The following is a 19,868-nucleotide window of genomic DNA, read 5'->3' as shown; positions in this document are numbered from 1 at the left end:
AATTCGGGGTGAATTGCATTCGTATAAATTTGCATTAACGACGTACGAGTGATATTCTGATGAAAGATAATAATATGATGAGGGATGAGCGGATGATGATTTAACGAACATTTAGTCGAGCGAGAGTTTTCGTTAAATCATACGAATTTTTGAATTTCCTTCTTTTCTATTCTTCTTCTTCTTCTTCTTCTTTTCTTTTTACGTTCATCATTAATTAAACTGATTTGTTCCCCCTCTGTTTACGATCAATGATATTGCCAATAGAGATAAGTGTCGGTAATAGCAATAATATCGTCAATATCAATAAGAATCTAAAAATAAAACTATATAACGAAGATTGTATTATACTTTTACAATATTATTGCCAGTAATATCGATTATACGGGCCCGTTAAGGAGATAAGAAATGAAAAATGAAGCGCAGTCATCTTCTCGATGCTTGTTAGTTACCTTTCCAATGGAATGAAAAATAAATATTTCCTTTATCCATCTGCTGATCCAAAATAAAGAAATATTTCTCAATCTTCCGATATCCTGTTACAAACCCTCTCTCTATTCAATCTTCTCCAATCTTCTCAAGATCGCATATTCCTCGTTAAACTTTTCGCTCGTTCGTAATTTCGTTTAATAAAATTTCGCGTACGTTACGAGAAATATTTTTCACAAACCCCCAATTATCTTTTTACCCTCCTCCAAGTTTCGAAGCAACGAATACGGAGGAAGGAATCGTCAACCGGAGGTTATCAGGTTATCGATCAGATATTCTAAAAATATCTGATAGTTAAATGCGGTTTCACGTGTTATAACGAGTTTTCGCGGACCACTTGTCCTTGTTTCAATCAAACAAGTCGTCTTGCCCGATGGTTTCAAAGGGAGGAGAAACTGATCCAAAGGAATCGCTCACTCTCGACTTCCCTCTTCGAATAAGTGTCGGATCGATTTTTCTTAATTGCATCCCCGCCAATCGTTTTCAACTCAACCTTTTCTTCCCCCTTTTCCTTTCTCTCCCTTTTTTTCTTGCTTCTTCGTGCGTGCTCTTTGTCGAGGCGACGAACGAATCGAATTTTGTTCCTTTCTTTTTTCCAGTTTCATCAGATGAGGGAAAAAATTTGGGGATTAATAAAGAAGTAACGGAAATAAAAATGATGTTTTAATTTGAATTAAGGGAGGAACGCGTTCAAGTTTGAAATTGCGTTGGAAAATATCAAATTATTCGAGAAATGGTGGAAAAAAATTACGTTCCCCCTTTTTTTTCTCTTCTTCTCTCGTTTCGAACAATTTCAATTTACACTTTCTGAATTCGTGATTTCGAATATGGGATAAAACGGAGGCTGATACGAAAAATCGTATTTCGTTTTACGTTAAAGCAACGATAAGTGGAATTGATTATACCTGGATTAATTGGACAATAATTATGTGAAATTTTGTAACGAAGAAAATAGAAACTTTACTCTGTCAAAACTTTTCGACTTTTCATTCAGAAGAACACAATTTGAAAGAAAAAGTGAAAATTTTCAGGAATTTAATGCACTTATCTCTTTTACATAGCCATATATTCAAGAATAAAATTCTTATTACGAAATTTGCAATGTATTTATCCGTTTTATATCCCACAGCCACCGTTTTTGTATCGAGAAATTCTCATTTCCCCGCAAGTTAACGAAGAATACCACGTCCACATCCACTTCGTATCGGATTTAAAGTCGATCTCGCTCTTTTATTCAAAAATAAATCTCTACGATTTTTACACCAAATAACGTTTTACACGTTTCTTTCATTTTCGTTCTTCACATTATTATTTATCCAATTTTACAACTGCTACCATTTCGATCTATTCTTTTTAACCAAACAAACAACAGAACTCTTAAAACGATTTTAAATTAGCATTACACGAGAGATTTACATAAATGTACCCAAAACTTTTGTAATTAATTTTTCTCCCAAATATTATTATCCCCAAATTGTTTCTTACCTCTTCAAAAATGGAGAAGGAAAAATTATTCCTTTGAAGATCGAAAATGTAAAAAGTAGTTTTAAAACTTACTTTCAATAATCTCTTCAGAATTCAATCCTTCAAAGAATATCCGCTTGGGATCCTATGTTCCAATAAACCTTAGCTTATAATAAAAAATGTACAACATTTATGAACTTCTATCTTGGGACATAATCATTGGTATTAGCCTCGAATGGACGTTAAATCAACGTCCTAATTTCAGCTCGTCAAAAGTTCGTTAATTAGGGAGCCACGTTAATTGGACAGGCGTTAATCAAGAGTCGTTAAATTAGCCTGTTAATAATCAGCACTCCCCTCAATGTTTAATTGAAAGACTCGTTAATTCGAATCACTGTTCCTCTCCACCAGAGATTAATCGGTGTTCCTTAATTACCTTCCTAATAATTGAAACTCCAACTGGGAGAATTCAACCCGATTTCCAAATTACACTGGGTACTGGGCTCGTTAACGTCGACCTAACTGAAATTTTGTTATCCCGAACGAAAGGAAACGGATAAGGAACAAAATGCAATGTACAATTTTTACATTTCTTTCTTTCCTTTTCTTTCACTTAGAAATACATAATATATTCGATCAACGATCAATAATTTTTACTCTTCGTAGAATTTATTAAAAAACTTACTAGATTTATTTGTATGTTAGAATATTTGTTATTAAAATACGATCATTTTGCCTTTGTTGCAATTACGTTCTCATATTTTATGTACTTTTTTTCTTTCGAACGATTCAAAGAAAGGCATTTCTCTCTTCATAATTTTCGATATTGCAAACACTTGGTCTTGTTTCGATCGAATTAAAAAGAAAAAAATTACACGTGAATAGACCACGATCCCGTAATAATAAACGTATCCACGTAAAATTAAGCGGAAACAATCAATAAATTGTGTACGTTATCATCCGAATAATTTTACGATTGTTATTATATTCGAATAAATTATTTCGAATGTATATATAACGATAAATTATTCGAGCGAATAGAGGGGAATAATTTTGTTAGGATTGATTAATAATTATCATTCGTATTAACTATATACATATATATCCAGTTAATTATTTTGGATAAATATTTATTCGAAATAACAATTCGAACGAGTATTATATACCGTCGTGTTCAAAATTAAAATTGAAAATGAGATTTTCCAGGGTTTTTCTTTCTTTTGTCGAGATCGAATCGTATGTCTTTTTGGAGGGTACAGGAGATTCATAAGAGAAGAGGGGGGAGTTGAAAATGGAGGGAGAACGGAAGTACTCGAGCTCGTAGTAATCGTCGTATCGTTTATTTCATTTGTAACTACATTAATTTCTTCTTATACATTAGCATCGTCTTTTCTTTTCTTCTCCCTTCTTTCACAATTTTCTCTTTTTTTTTTTCTCTTTGTTCTCTTTGTTGTCCATTTAACTCATTACGTACAACGTGTGTAATAACATTTATAATATCTTTATTTATTTATTTATTTTTAATTTTTCTTCATAACCTAACAACGTTTAACGCGGCACACTCATAATTTTCACAGGAATTTCTCCCTCTCTCCCTTTTATTCTTTCTCTCTCTTTCTCTCTCTCTCCTTTCACTCACACATGTACACAATATTTCTCACTCTCATCCTTTTTCTTTATATATATATATTTATTTATATATTTATATATTTATATATATTTATTTATATATTTCTCTTTTTTTTGTTTCGTTAATATATCTTATTTCCCCCCTCCCCACATTCTCTTTTCTTTATCTTTCGTTCTTCTTCCTCTTCTTCTTCTTCTTCTTTTTGTATTACTTTCGCTTGTTTTTACACAACCTTCTGCTTTCCTTTTTTTTTCTTTTTTTTTTTTACCTCGATTGACGAAAAGCAAAAGCGCGAGCACTCCGTGCAAGTGTTATACATACATACATACATACATACATACATATAATATATATATATATATATCGTTATATAATATATATAATATATAAAATTCAATTGTGTGTATATATATATATATATATGTATATATATATACACACATATATAATAGAATAGATTTGTGAGATACGGTGTTATATCATTATATATATTATATATGTACATACATGCACGTAATCGTGGTATTACAATCGTGTATTTAGTCGTTATTAATTAGCGCGCTCTATACGTATAAGACAAAGTAAAATTATTCTTCCTCTCATTCTCTGTTTACTATCCTCCTTTCTTCAGGGAACTAATAATTTCATTTTTCATTCTCTCATACTTTTTGACACGTGACTATATAAGCATATGGAGAAGAGAGGTTATCCTCGTTGAGCACATTTTTATCTTTATTCTCTTTCTCTTATTTATCTCAAAAATGGAACGTGAGAACTCTCTCTCTATATATATACATATATAGGGATATTAAAGAAAGAAGAAAAAGGTAGAATAATAAAAATTGAATCGACAACAGATTGTTGAAGACAAGAGAAAAGATTAACGAAAATATTTTTATTAAGAAGAATGAAATCGTTTTTTTTTTTTTGGAAAATTTATTATTAGATGATCATTGAGCAGATTTCTAGCAAAAAAAGTCCCTAGGATGTGTTCAAACGCTTCCTCCTCTGTCTTCCTTCGATCCAGCGAAGAGATTAACGCTTTTTTTCGATTATCTTGAATTATTTCATCATTCGGTGAAAAGATATCTAACTTTCTTCAATTTCGATCAATAAACGAATTTATGTAGACGAGTACAATTGTTATATCATGTTATTTTTAATATCTAATCAATGTTCATTTAATTTCAATTGAGAATATCTGAGATGACTGATCCGATTCATTGACTTGGAACCAAAAAGATTAATTACAAATTGAAATGAAAGTAAAATCAAATCAAATCAGATTAAAATTACCGATCTGAAAAGTTAAATATAAATTGTGATAGATTGAAATTCAAATAAAGTTACTAGATATAGTAACTAATTACTAGATAACAACTAAATAACAACTAAATCTCAGATCTAGAGTTACAGTATCAAGCGAAAACCAAGGAATTACACGTTTAGAAATGATCCTCGTGATAACGTAACACGGAAAGAACATTATAATCGCGAAAATGAATTTTCCTGTCGATCAATTCCTCCTCCATATTTTTTTCTTTCTTTTTACACGAGGGCCACACATTTTTCCGCGAGAAATAAAACACAGCTGGTGTTGTTTGTTGCCGGAATCCGGGTGTTGGCCCACTTAGGCCGAGTTTGCCCCGCGGAAACGATCAAAGGGATGGCTTTGAAGCGTGCTTAGGGGGCGAGGTGTGCCAGGTGTGCGCCTATATGCACGCGTATTCATCTCTTCCTTTCACCGTTTCCATCTTCGCCTCAAAGTGTACCAAGCCTCGCGGGCTTCTGGCTTTCCTCTTTCTTCGTGTTCTTTTTCTTTTCTCTCTCTTTCTCGCTTCGAGGAGGAGGAGAAGGAGGAGGAGAGAAAAGAAAAAAAGAAAAGGAGAAAGAAGGAGCGAAAATGGCGAAAAATTTCCTTCTCTACGTGTGGAATAATTTAGACGGCTCTTGATGGCGGTGTATACACACGTCAGCCTCTATTTTTAAACCACGAAATCTTGCTATCCTCGAGAATCACGACTTTTCCTTTCGCTCGAAAATTTTCTCCTTTATTCCCCTTCTGTATAGATAAATTGCATATACTTATTATTATTATTATTGTTGTTGTTTTTGAGCAGGATTTTTTTTTTTTATATTTAAAAGTTAACATCATGGCATTTGATTCGATATTTTCTGCTCTCTTCCTTTAATTGTTATTATAGGTTATGTTACTAGATTATTAAGCTCGTGAAAATGACGGGTTTTGGATCTTTTATTTTTTTTTTTTTTTATTTTTGCATGCTTTTTAATATTAAGAGATAGAAATATTATTATTCGTCAATGTAATTTCGTAACATTGTTGTATATATATATATATGTATACATAATTATTATATATTTAAGTGCACAACATTATTTATAATTCTATCTCTGATAAAATATCATGTTTCCATTTTAATATATTTTTGAATCTCGACAAAAACAATATGTAAATTCCTCTATTTAAGCGTTTCAAAGATGTCGTGTTTACGTAAGTTTCAGCCTTGGCTCTTAGCAACTTAAAGTAACTTTATATAATCGGATTTTAGGAATATAGGATATATAATTTGGTTTCTCTTAGGAACGCGAACAATTAGCAAGTTCCAACTCCACTTTGTAACCATTTCCGTTAATTTATCCTTATTTCAGACGTCTTAATTGACTCTTTGTTTCTTCTGTTTCAATCTGTGATTGTAATTTTCGACTGCCTGGTATCGAAATTCCTCTCCAATCGGGAATGGATCAGAATGGGAGAAATTCAAAATTTCGACGATCGACAGAAATATAGAGGGATATTTTATGTACATCGAGACGCTAAAATTTTCTAAATTTTATTAGTCAAGCAGAAACATCATCGGATGAATTGTTGTCAATCTATTTCTAAAATCTCGTCATATCAAAATTTGTATATACATACGCGAACTAATTCATCAATATCGTCTAATATCTTTTTTTATAACCTCACTTTTTGAAAGTCAAAAATATCTACAATTTTACAAATTTTCCCCTTCCGTCTCGTACAATTAATCCGCTTTAATTAACCTTCCATTCTTGCAGATTTCAATGATTTAAAAATCGCAATTCTCGTAAGAAAATTTCATTTTAACAACAATTTATTATCCCGATCTATCACCATCTTCCCGCTATTTCACTCATCCTCATCCACGCAATTCTTATTCTTCTCGCAGGTTTTTCACGGGAAATCGTCTCCATTTCGCTTTTTCCCTCCCGCTTAAGCGGATTCGCCACGCCGTTACTACTTTCCAGTGGTACAGCACTACGCTTTCTTCGACCTTGCTCTTTCGGGTTAAATACCGCTCTCATCCTCCTCGTTTTCGCTCTCCCGTTGTCTTTTTTTCTTCGAACGATTCGTTACCTCCTCTCTTTCCTCCTTTTTTTTCTCCTTTTCCATCAAGTAGAAGGATGGTGGAAAGAAGCATCGTACCTTTTGTTCGTTTTATAACCGCACGTTCTTTTGACTCTACCCCAGCGCCATCATTATCCGCTTGTATTCTTTCGCCCCCCCTCCACTTCGCGCCATTCTTTTCGCTAATTTGTAGCTGTCCAGTCGGTAATTGTTGGGTTGTAAGAAATTTCCAGTCGATAAAGTGGACTTGAATTTGGTTTGAATTGATTTTGGATCGTTAGATGTGAGTAAATTGTACCTTAAATTTTTTATACAATGGAGAGAAATCAAGCTGAATTGATTCTGAATCAAATGCTTATGGAAAATTTAAATTTTGATATTAAATAAAAATAATTATTGAATTCGACTGTGTTTAGAAGAATTTTAAACACTTGATTAGGATTCAAAAAAAGAGATGAAAAATTGTGGACGATGCAACGAAAAATGAAACATGGTTGAAAATATTCGAAACGATAAATTCTTAGATCTAACCTAACCTAACTCTACCATTAATCCTTCTTATGTAAATAATTACCTAATAATAATAACAATAAAAAAACGAAACATTATCAAAAAAAAAACAATTTAAAATTTAAAATCGACGAATCTTTAATTAATCGGTTGAGAGAGAACGAGAATTTTACGGTATTGGTTTTCACGCGTCCACCGTGAGAAAGTGCAACATATCGACGCACGCATGGCAAAGCATCGATGTTGAACGAAAACCACTGCGAACCAACGGTGAAATGAAACAGCATTCACGCACCATCGAGTTATTTAATTAGCGAAATGACCACCGCTCGATTCGACCAGCGTTATTCTTTTTTTTTATTTTTTTCATTCCTCTCCCCTCCCCCTTTTTTATCCTCCATCCACCTCGTTCTTCCAATCGCCTCGATCTTTATATCCCTTTATTATTAGTTCGGTATATCTTTGTATATCGAATTCAACGAGTCGCGATGGGAATAACGATTCTCTTTCTCGTGGCATAAAGGAGAATTGTGACGAAGTTTTAGTTTTAGTTAGACTTTAGATGGACAAGTCGATCGATCGAAAGATGGCGGAAATTATGTTTCTGTAAATTTTAATATATGGGAAATTGCGTGTAAATATTGAATGATATATAAGACAATGCAAAAGAATAGGAATTCTTTTATTAAAAATCATTGTAAATATGATTTTTTTTTCTTTTATATAGATTTAAACTTATGAAAATATGTATTCATTATTTGGGGAAGAATAAGGATAAATTATTTCTATCCTTAAAGGATAAAATTTAATTGAAAATATAAAATATATATTAATTAATTAAAAGATCTATTAAAACTTTAAAATGACATATCATCATAGGCACCAATGTAATACATAAAATTAGAAAGATAATCTTTCCCCACTTCTGCCAACAAGTTAGGTTAGGTAACCTTAAAATTGAGGAAAAATTATTAATAAAACTTTATTTACAAGTAATTCAAATCACCAGAGCCACAACTATTGAAACTATTTTCCACTTCAGCAACGAGTTAAATTAATCCTCAACTTTTTCAACCCTTAATCCTTTCCCCCTTCTTTTCTTTTATCCAAGTTAAATTCACGAGTCAGGTAAGGCAAACGGATTAATCCGTTCGATCTACATTTTTTCCCACCAACCTTTAATTATTCTCGCGAATAAAAATAGAGGGAAAAAATTATTCTTCATTCTTTTCTTTCATAAAATCCCGTGCTTTTCTTTTTGCAACTTTTGCATTCCCTTCCCAAGTTTACTCTTTCGTTCTTGTTTAACAATATAGAAATTAAAATGTGTATATACATGTGTGTGTGTGTGCGTGCATTTTTTCCATTCAATCTTTGAAACGATTTAGGCCGACTCAGAAATGGTTACCCTCGCGAGAAATGCGTTTCGTCTCTTCCTGAATCGTTCTCTTGCGGAGTTAGAGACTTGCTTAATATTTTCGTTGCTTACTTGCTCAACGTTTCTTTCTCCATCCCTCCCTTCGAAGAGGCGTGTGAAAAGTTTCAGATTAACTTGAAAATGTTAAATAATATTTTTGTATTATTTTAAAATTATTAAGATTAACTTTTCCATAGATCTTGAGAAATTTTACGTTTCGAATTTTCTTTTCCTTTTTTCTTTTTTTTACAAGGAATAAAAATTGTGGCACAGAATTGGTAAAAATAGATTTTTTTAATAAGATTGAAATACAGTGAATTTCAATCTTGAATCTTTCTTAACGAATAAAAATATATATATTCTTTGGAAAAATGATACAGCATGGAATTGAAATATAGAAATATTTCAATAAAGAAACGGTATTTAGAAATTTATCTTAGAAACCTTTTTTCCTTTTTTTTTCTTATCAAATTCATCATCTTTCCTGAACGAAAACTATCAATTTTGCTTATTTTTCTCCAGATTTAAAAACCAATTATTGCTCTGAAACTTTTTAGAGATGTACCGGTGTTATAATTGCAACTGAATATGCTTGTTCCAAAACTACTTTCTGTATTGCCCTGTATTATATGAACACGACTCCTTCATTTCCTATTCAAATTAGAGAGTGGTAGACTAACGTTAAAGCTGTGTCTACACTAAATTTGTTTCCAAAACTTAGCTCAGTTTTCGCAACGAGTCTCTAAAATATTTTCCACCCCCAATACCGCATCCCTTAATTCTATTTCTAAATTCTACATACGATATTATTATATTATGATACATATTTCTTTTATTCAATCGATAAATTTAAACATTTTTTACATTATTGGATAATATATAACTTTCTTGTATATACACATATATATATATTTGTGTACAATGTAGACACGGCTTTACAGATTCTCTCTTTGAAAAGTGTGGAAAATAGAAGAGGATAGAAGAAGAAGATAGAAAAGAAATTTTTTTTCTGTGAACAAATATTTGAGGAGAAAACGAAAAAAAAAAAAAAAAGATTCGTTCCCATATACATCGTCTTCATCGTTTTGCCAAAAGATTGATCACAAGAACTGTTCACACATTTCGAACGCATTGATCAATTATATTATTATGAGCTGCACACGCAGGAACAAACTGTCTAAACACAAATATTGACCCATTTCGGTAACCAAACTTTCCATACGAGCAAATGATTAATAATTTTATCGAACATTTTCACCTCTCGTCTGCACGTAAGAGAAACGATCGAGGGGTAATCGCGATGGAATGGAGGAAAAGTTTGACAAATAGGATCTGTTTAATCCTCTATCTGGTATCGACGTTTTCGTATAACTTTTAGCTCGTGGATTTAGAATAATATTTAATCTTTTATTTGCACGTAACTAAGGGCGTGTCCGAAGAATTTGTAGAATTTGTTAGAAATTTCATTGCTCTCTTTGATATAAATATTCCCTTAGAAAGAAATCCTTTTTTTTTTTTGGATTTCAGAAAAATTCAATAAAAATTCCTTGAATTTTTTGAATACGATGAAAATATCAAATTTTTATTCTATTGATAATATTTTGATCGTAATAAATGCTACATAATTTTTTAGAATAAAGAAAGAAATTTCAAGAATTCGAGAAATTTGGAAACAAAGTTTCGAATTCGAAGAATCAGATTTCAAAATTATTCAATATTATTTACCAATTATTCACCATCAATTGCCATAAATATTCCTTTTTAAAAGGAAAAAAAAAACTTTTTGAATTTAAGAAAAAGAAGAAACATTTCGAAACAAATTTAACCTCCATCGATTGTCACAAATGCTACGAACCCTTCCAACGATTCAACAATATCCAGACCCGATATTAAATACCCGCAATATAATTTTAATTGTATCATATCCCGCGAATAGACACAAAAGTTATAATCGATCAATTTTCTCATTTTTCGAAAGTTTCACAGTTTCGTAACCGAGAACCGATTTTAATCGGTTTCGATTAAATTTAATCGTTTAACAGATTGATCGATTTGTTCGTAGACAAAACCGGCTGGCTGGCTGCTCCTCTCTTCTATGGATTAGAGGTCGCGAAATGGATCGAGCGTGTTTCAACGCCGAGGCACTAATCCTAACATTAAGTTTTCAACGGCATGGGTAATCAATTAATGATATGTGAGGACGTGCTTAATCGTTAACCCTCTGCCTTATAAACGTCACATCTGGCTGGCAGGAATTGTCAATTGAGTTACGCGTACTTATCCCATATAATTCCTCAAGTTCTTCGTTCGAAGATTAATATTAGTGTTTTGATATCATATTATAGTCTGATGTGTGTAGTGTGAACTTTAGCTAGAGTTTTTTGTTATTACTTTGCCGCTATTTACATTGAACAAAAATTGAAAATTTATTTTAAATAATATTTCCAGCTTGCAACTCCTTTCTTTAGGATGGTTAAAATACTTTTTTTTTGAGTTGCAAATCATTCTCGTTTAATATTCGAATAATTTGTAATCTCTTTTCGTTCAAACAATTTGCAATTCTCCCGTGAGAAAATTTGGAAGAATTAAAAATTTCTTTTCTTCGCGGAATAATCGAGTTGCGATCCTGTTTTGTAATATTCAAATAAGTTCTCGTGACTTCTCTTTGTAATATTCAAATAACTTACGATCCCTTTCTTTTTACAATATTCAAATAACTTATTCTTCTCGTTTCACAATAGAGAATATAAAGAAAATTGGAAATTTTCATTTTTCGCCAGAATGACGCTTCTTTAATTTAAATTAAATTAAAAATGGCGAAAATGATTTGTGTAGGTCGTTAATCGAGATTGAGAACCACTGATTCCAGATCAAATACTACGATAATTACTAAGAAAGGCAATTCATAAGGCAAAGGATTAACGAAAAGGGTGCGTTTGAACGCCGAAAAAGCATATATGTCCTTGCGCTTATTTGTCTAATTTTTTTTAGAGAAGACACGTTACAGCTCGAAAGTATCCAGAACAATTTCTCATTTTTTTCCCCGATAAAATTGTGTTTCTACAAGCGAGAAGAGACATGTTGAATTCAACACGTCGATAATTTTACGATAGCTACATGAATATTTGTAACAAAGGAATTCAAAATCATAGAATTTTCAAAATTTCAAATCCTGATTTATCACCAGATTTTGTTTATTATTATTCGAGCACGTTTGCACCATTTTTTTCTCCAGATAAATATGAACTTTACGTGCAGAATTTTCCCCTTATCTTGCTTTTGTGAAAAAAAGAAAAATATACTTGCGCAATTTTTTTCCTGAGCCCCGCAATTCGTACAAAGCACGTACTATGTAAAGATGAGGGGATGGCTGGCAAGAGAATATATAAACAAGAGACGTATAAAATATGCCTTGAATAAAGGCATAATATTTCCAGATGGAGTTAGTGTCGAGAAATGGGTGGAAAAATTATGTGAAACATCTTGGACTGTCAATTGACCCAATTGTAACAAACGAGAAAATCGAGACAAATTTCTTCGATTCTTCAATTGATAGAAAATTAATCAGGAAATTGAAATTTACATTTCATCCACTGATTCAGAACATTATTTTAACATTTATAATACTGGATCATCTTCGATAATAATAAGACACTTTTCATCCAGTTATTCTACACAATTCGATCTCCTTAATAAAAAGAAAATCAACGTTACTTTAATAAGTGTTGCTTCCACAACAATCCCATTCTTCCAATCTTCACTTGGCAAGAAAATAAAAATGAAAATGTCTGGATACTTGTCAAGCGATAACGTATGTTTTCCTTTCTTTTTTTATATATATTTCGTGTCACCAAAAAGGCTACGAATCACTCGTGACAGAGATTATTTATTATTTATTCACCTCGAATAAAATAGAAGCCTTAGGCGCGCATGCGCGATAGGTGCGGAGAGTTAGGTCCCGAACAGTTGTTAGGTTAGGTTTTGAAATAGGCACAAGTAAAATTACAGCTAGACGTGTAATCGTTTTAAGGTCTTTTTTTAAAAAGTTAGGCTACGATTTAAAGTTTTCCAGTTCAGGCATCCGGTTAAGATCTAAAAGTTAGGCTTTGATTAGGTCTCTTCGAAAAAATTGTTCCTTAGGCCTGTCCCTCTAGGCTTGAGCTTTGATTCGCGAGTGTACCCTGTGTATCTTCTAATAATAATCTCTTGGTATATCCAGTATTCCTGAATAAAGAATGAGGAATGGGTGCGCCCGATACGTGAACCATCTGGGATTCGTTTATAGTATTCGATACTTGTCGCAACGATTGATTCATAATTGTTCGTTTTGATAGAAAAAAAAAAAAAAAAAGGAATTGGTTTCGTGATGTAAAGTTGCAATTTAATCAACGAGTGACGTAGTAGCATTAATAGTGACAGATTGAGGCTCACTATCGAAATCTGCGACGATATAATCTACAGTTAACGATAATTACTCGGTAGAAAATATGATTATGCTACTTCTTTCTCTCTCTCTCTCTCTCTTGTTTTAATTAAAATACCAGAATCTTTCTCTCCCTCTCTCTCTGTCTCTCGCTCCTTTTTCCATTCTCTCTCTCTCTGTTTTCGCTGTTTTCTTTTTTTTTTTCTTCTTTTTTTTCTATTTTTTTTTTAGTTTGTGCACGCAATGTCACACGGTGATTAAACGCTCGATGCTCTAGCTACTGAAAAGATCTCTAACGATAGAATCAACTCTCGCTATATATGATATATTTATATAGGTGATATGTACCAAATGGAAGATTCATGTTTCAGCGTGCCGTTTGCCGCGAGACGAGCACGAGTTCGCATACATGCAGCGCACACCAATGGTTAAGCTCGTTCGAGAGAATCTTTTTCCATTTTCTTTTCTTTTCTTTTTATTTTTCTAGGGAAAGTTTCGAAGCTTTGGAAAAACTATGTACTTAAAAACCATATCGTAACACATTTCCCGAAAAACTTACTCCTATTTCTTCCAAAGCTTTCCAAAGCTTTTAAAAACCTTTTAAGATTCGAGGCGGATCAGATCAGCTTTCTACTTTATCGATCGATAATTCGATAATTTTTATTTCGAACGATATTTCAACTTTAAGTTTTAAAGATAAAATAAGATTCAATTAATTTTCTGATTATTAAAAGTTCCGTTTCAGATTTCTCGGATTCATGGATTCTCTCCTCTTCTTATTCTTTCTTCCGATCGAAACACTATATTTCGTTTCAGGAATCGTGGTATAATATGGATTTCAGTGGAGAAAAAGAATCACCCAGAGACTCGTTCGAACTCATCTCGCGTGAAACGATCGCGGCGCGTCCTCGCGACTGTTGGAGAAATCATCGAATGGCCTCTTAGCACGGTATGTATATATACATATATATATATATATATCCGTATGTATATATTTATCTTAATCGATCTCCGTTATCTAGAATGTCGCTGTGTGGACACCTACGTCACGGAGCAAAAAAATTACACGGGTGCCTTAAAATTGTCTTATATTCTACTTTGCTCGACGGCACACGGTAATAAGATATACAGCTTGCATTTATTATACGTATATACATATATATATATATGGATCCTATACACGCGTATGCGTAGATCGATATGTATGTATATATGCATATATATGTATATATATATATATATATACATAATATGTATATGTATATTTACATTGCTTAATAATACATCTCTTAAGTTTCTATTTTGTCTTGGTTTTTTTTCTTTTTCTTTTTTATACGCGTGTACGAGAGATTACTTCACGAAGTGCCATTTTTTTTTATTTTTCCTTCCTTTTTTTTTGTCTTCGTATATACGACTATCTTTCTCTTTGTGTTCGTGTCTCTGTTTTCTTTTCTTTTTTTTTCTTTTTTTTTGGTTTCTTTTTCTTCTTCTGTGTGTAATATCTGGCAGCCGTGTGACGAAGCTGAAAAATCGTATATCCCCCCCCTCCCACTCTTTAGCTATTATCTCGTTAATTCTTATCCTCTTTTCTGTTTCAGGGGTGCACGAATCCTTCTTTTTTCGTCTCTGTCTTCCTTCCTTTAACCCCATATTCCCTCTTTTTTTTTGCAAGGAAAAAAGATTGGAAATGAAACGAATTTATTTTCATTTCCAATCGTGTGGTCGTGTTTCTTCTTCTTCTTCGTTATGTTCCCTCTTCCGGTTGCACGGTTCTTCAAGGATCGATAAAATGTCTGTTCGAAGATGGAAGGAATCGTGCTGCATATGGCAGAGTCTGAGAATTGACTCGAATAAAGAAGCCTCGTTATTTTTCCACACTTTTTCCACACTTCAGTTTACTTTCTCTTATTTAAAATTCCTTACACTTTTCCCTCCTCTTTTATCTTCCTTTAATGAATACTGCCATTTCAACGGTGCACCCTTGACATTCGCTCCGCCACTCGAGAGTCGCTCGAGTTTGACCTGGACTCCTCTCTCTCTCCCAATGGATTGCAAGAGATCTTTTCTCCCTCCGTCTTTCCATCCTGTCTTTCTACTTAAGAAAAAAAAAAAAAAAAACGACGAGATTATTTCCTCACCGCGCGTTACGTACTCTTCATTTCTCTCTATTTTCCGTTTTTTTTTTCATTTTTTTTTTTTAAGTGTTCTTTTGAAATATTTTCCTAGCAATTTTTTAATTTTTATCTACGATTACTTCATCGACTGTATTGTCATTTTAACTGTGCCCATCTTGAAAGTCCAGATCAAAGGTGTCTTTCTTTTATCCGCGTGGTCCTTGCTTTCCAAATTTTCCTTCTTCCTTTCTTTTCCTTTTTTTTTTCTCCCTTATGGATCCTTGCGTAGTGCAGAACGGCTTATATTTTTTTTTAAGAGTTGAATGAGGATAGCATTTTGTGCGATCGAAAGATAATAATTTCGGGTGTAAAACAAGTTTGAGTCGAGTTTCGAGCAGAGATTTTTGAGAGAAATTTCTCTTTCTCAAGAAAAAGAAAATGAGTCGAGTTGTTGTAGACGTTCTCGAGGCGGACGATAATTTCGACATCGATAGAAAAAAGTGGTGCAAAGATCGATGAGAAGCGCGAAAGACCCTCGTTTAGGCCGTGAAAGTTGTTCTTCTTTGTTCAAAGCGAAGATTTATTGTCGATCGAAAGACGTTTGTCGTTGAAATTGTTCACTTTTCATCTTCCAGAAATGCCTTCGTGACTCGTGTTTCCGTTCTCGAACTCTTTCAGAGTTCCGTTTAAAATGCCGAATCGAGAGAGGTTCCAACAATGGCGCCGTGATTGTTTAACGTCTCTGGCGACAGATGGCGTATACGTATGCCTTTAGATTATATATTATATTTAGTTTAATTGTTTTATAAACCACTTTCCAATCATCCATTTCAATTTATCCAGAATCTTATCACCAAGGTCTCGAATTTTCAAAGATCTTAAATTAACCAGATCTCTGAAATTCTCTCTGAAAGAACAACACGTTCGATGCACAAAAATCCGAAAAAGATGTTATTAGGATATTAATCCCTCCAATTGTTGTACAACTTCAAGAACAGGCAACAAATCCAATATGACTGTACATAACAATACTCGTATTCAAAGTTGAAGAGAGAACTATCACTCGAGAACTTTTGCACTCTTTTCTTTTTTTACAGTTCATGGAACATGCTCATAATACATATCCTTATCCCCGAGTTTATTAAGTTTGACTAGGTTCGAGAGAGGCGAGCAGGAACCATATTTTAAACAGAGAATTTATTTGTAACGATTCCAAGGCTCGAGAGAGGCAAGTTTTGTCCAATTTCATCCGTGGAACGGGCAAGCAACGGAGCGTGAATTCCACGGGAAACTGACACGATCCTTTCCTCTTCATACCCCTCCTCCCTCCCTCTTCTCCTCCCAATCTTCAACCTTACTTGCTCGTTTTTCGTTTCGACGAGCAAATGGCACTCTCGGTTCGAAAGTGTTCTCGAGCCACCACGAGGACATCAGACTGCACTTAACCCGTTGAATTTTCGAGTACATCGAATCCTTAAACCGGTTTCCAATGGTCGATCGGTTTCGAGAATTCGAGGTTTGGAAAACTCCTTACCAGTTGATCCATGCTCCACTTGATCGCTCGTCTATCGTATCGAGTTAAGGATTTTATCCTTCCTTGGAGGATCTCTTTCGGGTTAGGATTCGCGAGTTGGATCATCCGCCATGTTGGAACTTTTCTTTGATTCCGTCTTCTGGTATATATATATATATGTATATCGAAATTGACTGATGCGATTTAATTTAACTGGAACCACCGTTGGTACTATTCTTTTTACTTCGCAAAAGCAGGCTGAAACGTTTTAAAAGATGGAATTTTTCATTTTTACCATCGGAGGATAAAACAGGCTTTCGGTCTCTTTCGGAAACTTTCTCAATCTCGATTCCCGTTCCACGAGAGAAGAGAATCGATTCGAAACTTCTGGCGTGTCGATTGTCCGAAAAAATAACCCGAACGACTTTTTTCTCTCGAAAAGCAATTTCACTCGATGCCGAATCGATCTCCATCTCCGCTCCAACTCCTTTCGAAACCCGTTTAAAAAGAGTATAAACAGTCCAAGGGCCAGGAAGGCCGAGAGTCGTTATCGATCACGTCGCGAAATCCTTCGAAGAACGTGGCTCTCCTCCTCCTGGATCCGATCTTCGTGTGGCGTTTCTTATGTAAAATCGTTTGGCGCACTTGTTGCTGCTTACTAATGAAACTTTTGTGTCGCGGGCCATCGATTGCACGAACAGGTGGTTAATAGCGAAACGGCCACTGTTTACGCCTCCCCTCCCCGGTCAACACCTGTTTTTCCCTTCTCCTCCTCGCTCCGTCGAACCACCCTCCCTCCACCCTATTATTTATGCAAATTGGACGCAAATCTCGCGTTCATCGCAACGACGGCCCATTCTCCACGGTTAACAAATCCCATAAACTCTTCTTGTGCCCTTCAACCTTCACGATCCACCACAGATTTTTCACCTTTAAACCTCTGCTCCCCGTTTCCTTCGCTCAGGGATTTTTCGTCCACTCGGCGCTCGCCTGTAATCGATAAAGGTCCAAGGTACTTCCCCAAAGAGGCTCGCTCGTCAGACTGTGTGTTGTCCTCGTTTCATCGAGCAACGGTCGCTTCATCGATCTTTCATCGTGGTTCGGCTCCCATCGGAAAGACCCAGCCACAAAGCTCGGATTTTCCCCAAATCCCCTCCCCCAACGGATTGGCCACGCTAATTGGATTTCTAGGTTATGTTACGTTAATTGGTTACGAAGAGAATAATCCCTGTGTCGAAACTCTTTCTTCGAATCTATCATTACTATTATTCTTATTACTATTATTATTCGTTTTCTTTCTTCCATCTTATTTATTCTTTCTCTACGCGAGGAGGAGGAGGAAGAGGAGGAAAAGGAGGAGGAAGAGGAGGAGAAAAGTGGTCGTTGAACGACGATAGGGAAAGAAGGTATAGCCGGGATCCATCGACCGTTCCGAACGATTAACAGAGAGTGTTGAAATGAAACACACTAAACTGAGATCCTGGACGAAGCCCTAACACCCGTGCAAGCAACTGCTGTCTTTGAACCCCGGGTTGCCGGCTTTCAGGAGGCTCTCGATCGATAAACGGCCCCCGTCCTTACTTTAAATCACTCTCGACAGGACAAGGATCGACGACAGCGCCGTGATCGCTAGGGAATTCCCTAGCCCCCCCTCACCGGCCGACACGCTCGAGGCTATCGCGCTGCAGGCCTCGGGCGCTGGATCTGGAACAACAAAATTGGAGGAACAATCGGTGAAAATGGTTTCGAGGTTGAAAAGGGGTTGGCGTGGTGATTCGAGGATAAGGGCGAGCATCTATTAAGTTCGTTGGAGTAATTTGAACTGTGGATTTTCTATATTTTGAAAGAGAGTGAGATATGACGAGGGATTGGAATTAAGTGCAATATGTTATTGTTGAAGAGATACAATTAATGAGATGAAAGGTGGAATAAAAACAAAACGTGTATTCGAACGATATGTTTATGTAAATTTAATTGTTTAATCCGTTGGGGATAAAAGTTTTTTTAATTCACGACGTTGCCTCGTGATTCGTGGTGTTTCCGAACGAAAGGCGAAAAATAGTCGAAGCTCTTGGTTCCGACTGTTACGCGATCCGCCATTAAATAAGGAAGATCGATCACGAGAGTTCGTCACGCAATTCCACCTTCCAGTTTCTTTTAAATACAATGTTTCTTACCTTTGAATTTCTTCATCTTACTTTATACAAACTTGGATAAAATTGTTAGAAATTATAAATTAATTTATCGCCAATTTTTAGGTTATGTTGCCAAATGAACTCGATCGGTATCCAATTATTTTAAATGCAATCGATTATTTACAATTTGCCACGAATAATCAAAATATATACACACAACAATCACGTAATAGAATGCAGAGAGTATAATATATAACACTTTTGGAAAGATGGAGGGATTTTATTTAAGCCACTGCAGATTTAAAGATATTATTATAAAAAAGATTAGGATCATTTGAATATTTCTCGTTTCCATCCGATACAAACGTACAAATATTCGATTCCAGTTTAACGAACAGTATCAATTTTTATTTTTACCCATCAAAAATATTCGCGTATTAAATTGTCTGACCGACACCGATGATCAAAAAACCTATTAAGCGTGTTACGTGCATACAACGTTCCGAGAGATTGCGTTCCACTTGTGTACACGAGCCCTTTAACCACCACCGTCTGCTGGCGATTGTTATTAAAAGAAACGAGGTGGGTGGCAATTTGCATCCCCTCGGTGAGGGATGGCGGCTAAGTGTCCCATTAATTAAGCTGCCGCCTGAAGATTGGTGGGCACGTTGAACGCTGTAATACCAACGTTATTTCGGAGTTTAACGGCGAAAGTTAAACAAGCATTAACCGTTATAGCCTGGTGTTTCTAGGAATTGGCCTTACAGCCAACGAGGGAAACCGATACT

The 19,868-nt window shown here is 34.6% G+C and overlaps 1 protein-coding gene across 5 annotated transcripts in view; it reads right to left on the bottom strand.

Moving 5' to 3' along the window:
* LOC108003899 (acetylcholinesterase) overlaps positions 1-19,868 on the bottom strand; it is a 139,010-nt gene that overhangs the window by 10,881 nt on the left and 108,261 nt on the right. Inside the window, exon 6 of one of the 5 annotated variants that reach the window (XR_009830915.1) lies at positions 18,414-18,649. The exons of 2 other annotated variants lie outside the window; for them this stretch is intronic. Coding sequence is in view for 1 of the 3 variants with exons in the window: in XM_062078529.1 (XP_061934513.1) it covers positions 18,528-18,649 (122 nt within the window). In the remaining 2 variants the exon portion in view is untranslated. Of the gene's footprint in view, positions 1-3,268; positions 18,650-19,868 lie in introns of those variants that run through there. 2 more of the 5 variants (XR_009830916.1, XM_062078529.1) reach the window with 2 other exon arrangements.

This window comes from Apis cerana, linkage group LG8 (genome assembly GCF_029169275.1).
Source record: "Apis cerana isolate GH-2021 linkage group LG8, AcerK_1.0, whole genome shotgun sequence".
Taxonomy (NCBI): Eukaryota; Metazoa; Arthropoda; class Insecta; order Hymenoptera; family Apidae; genus Apis; species Apis cerana.
Note: the sequence above shows the minus strand (reverse complement) of the source record. Positions and strands in the feature narration are given on the sequence as shown.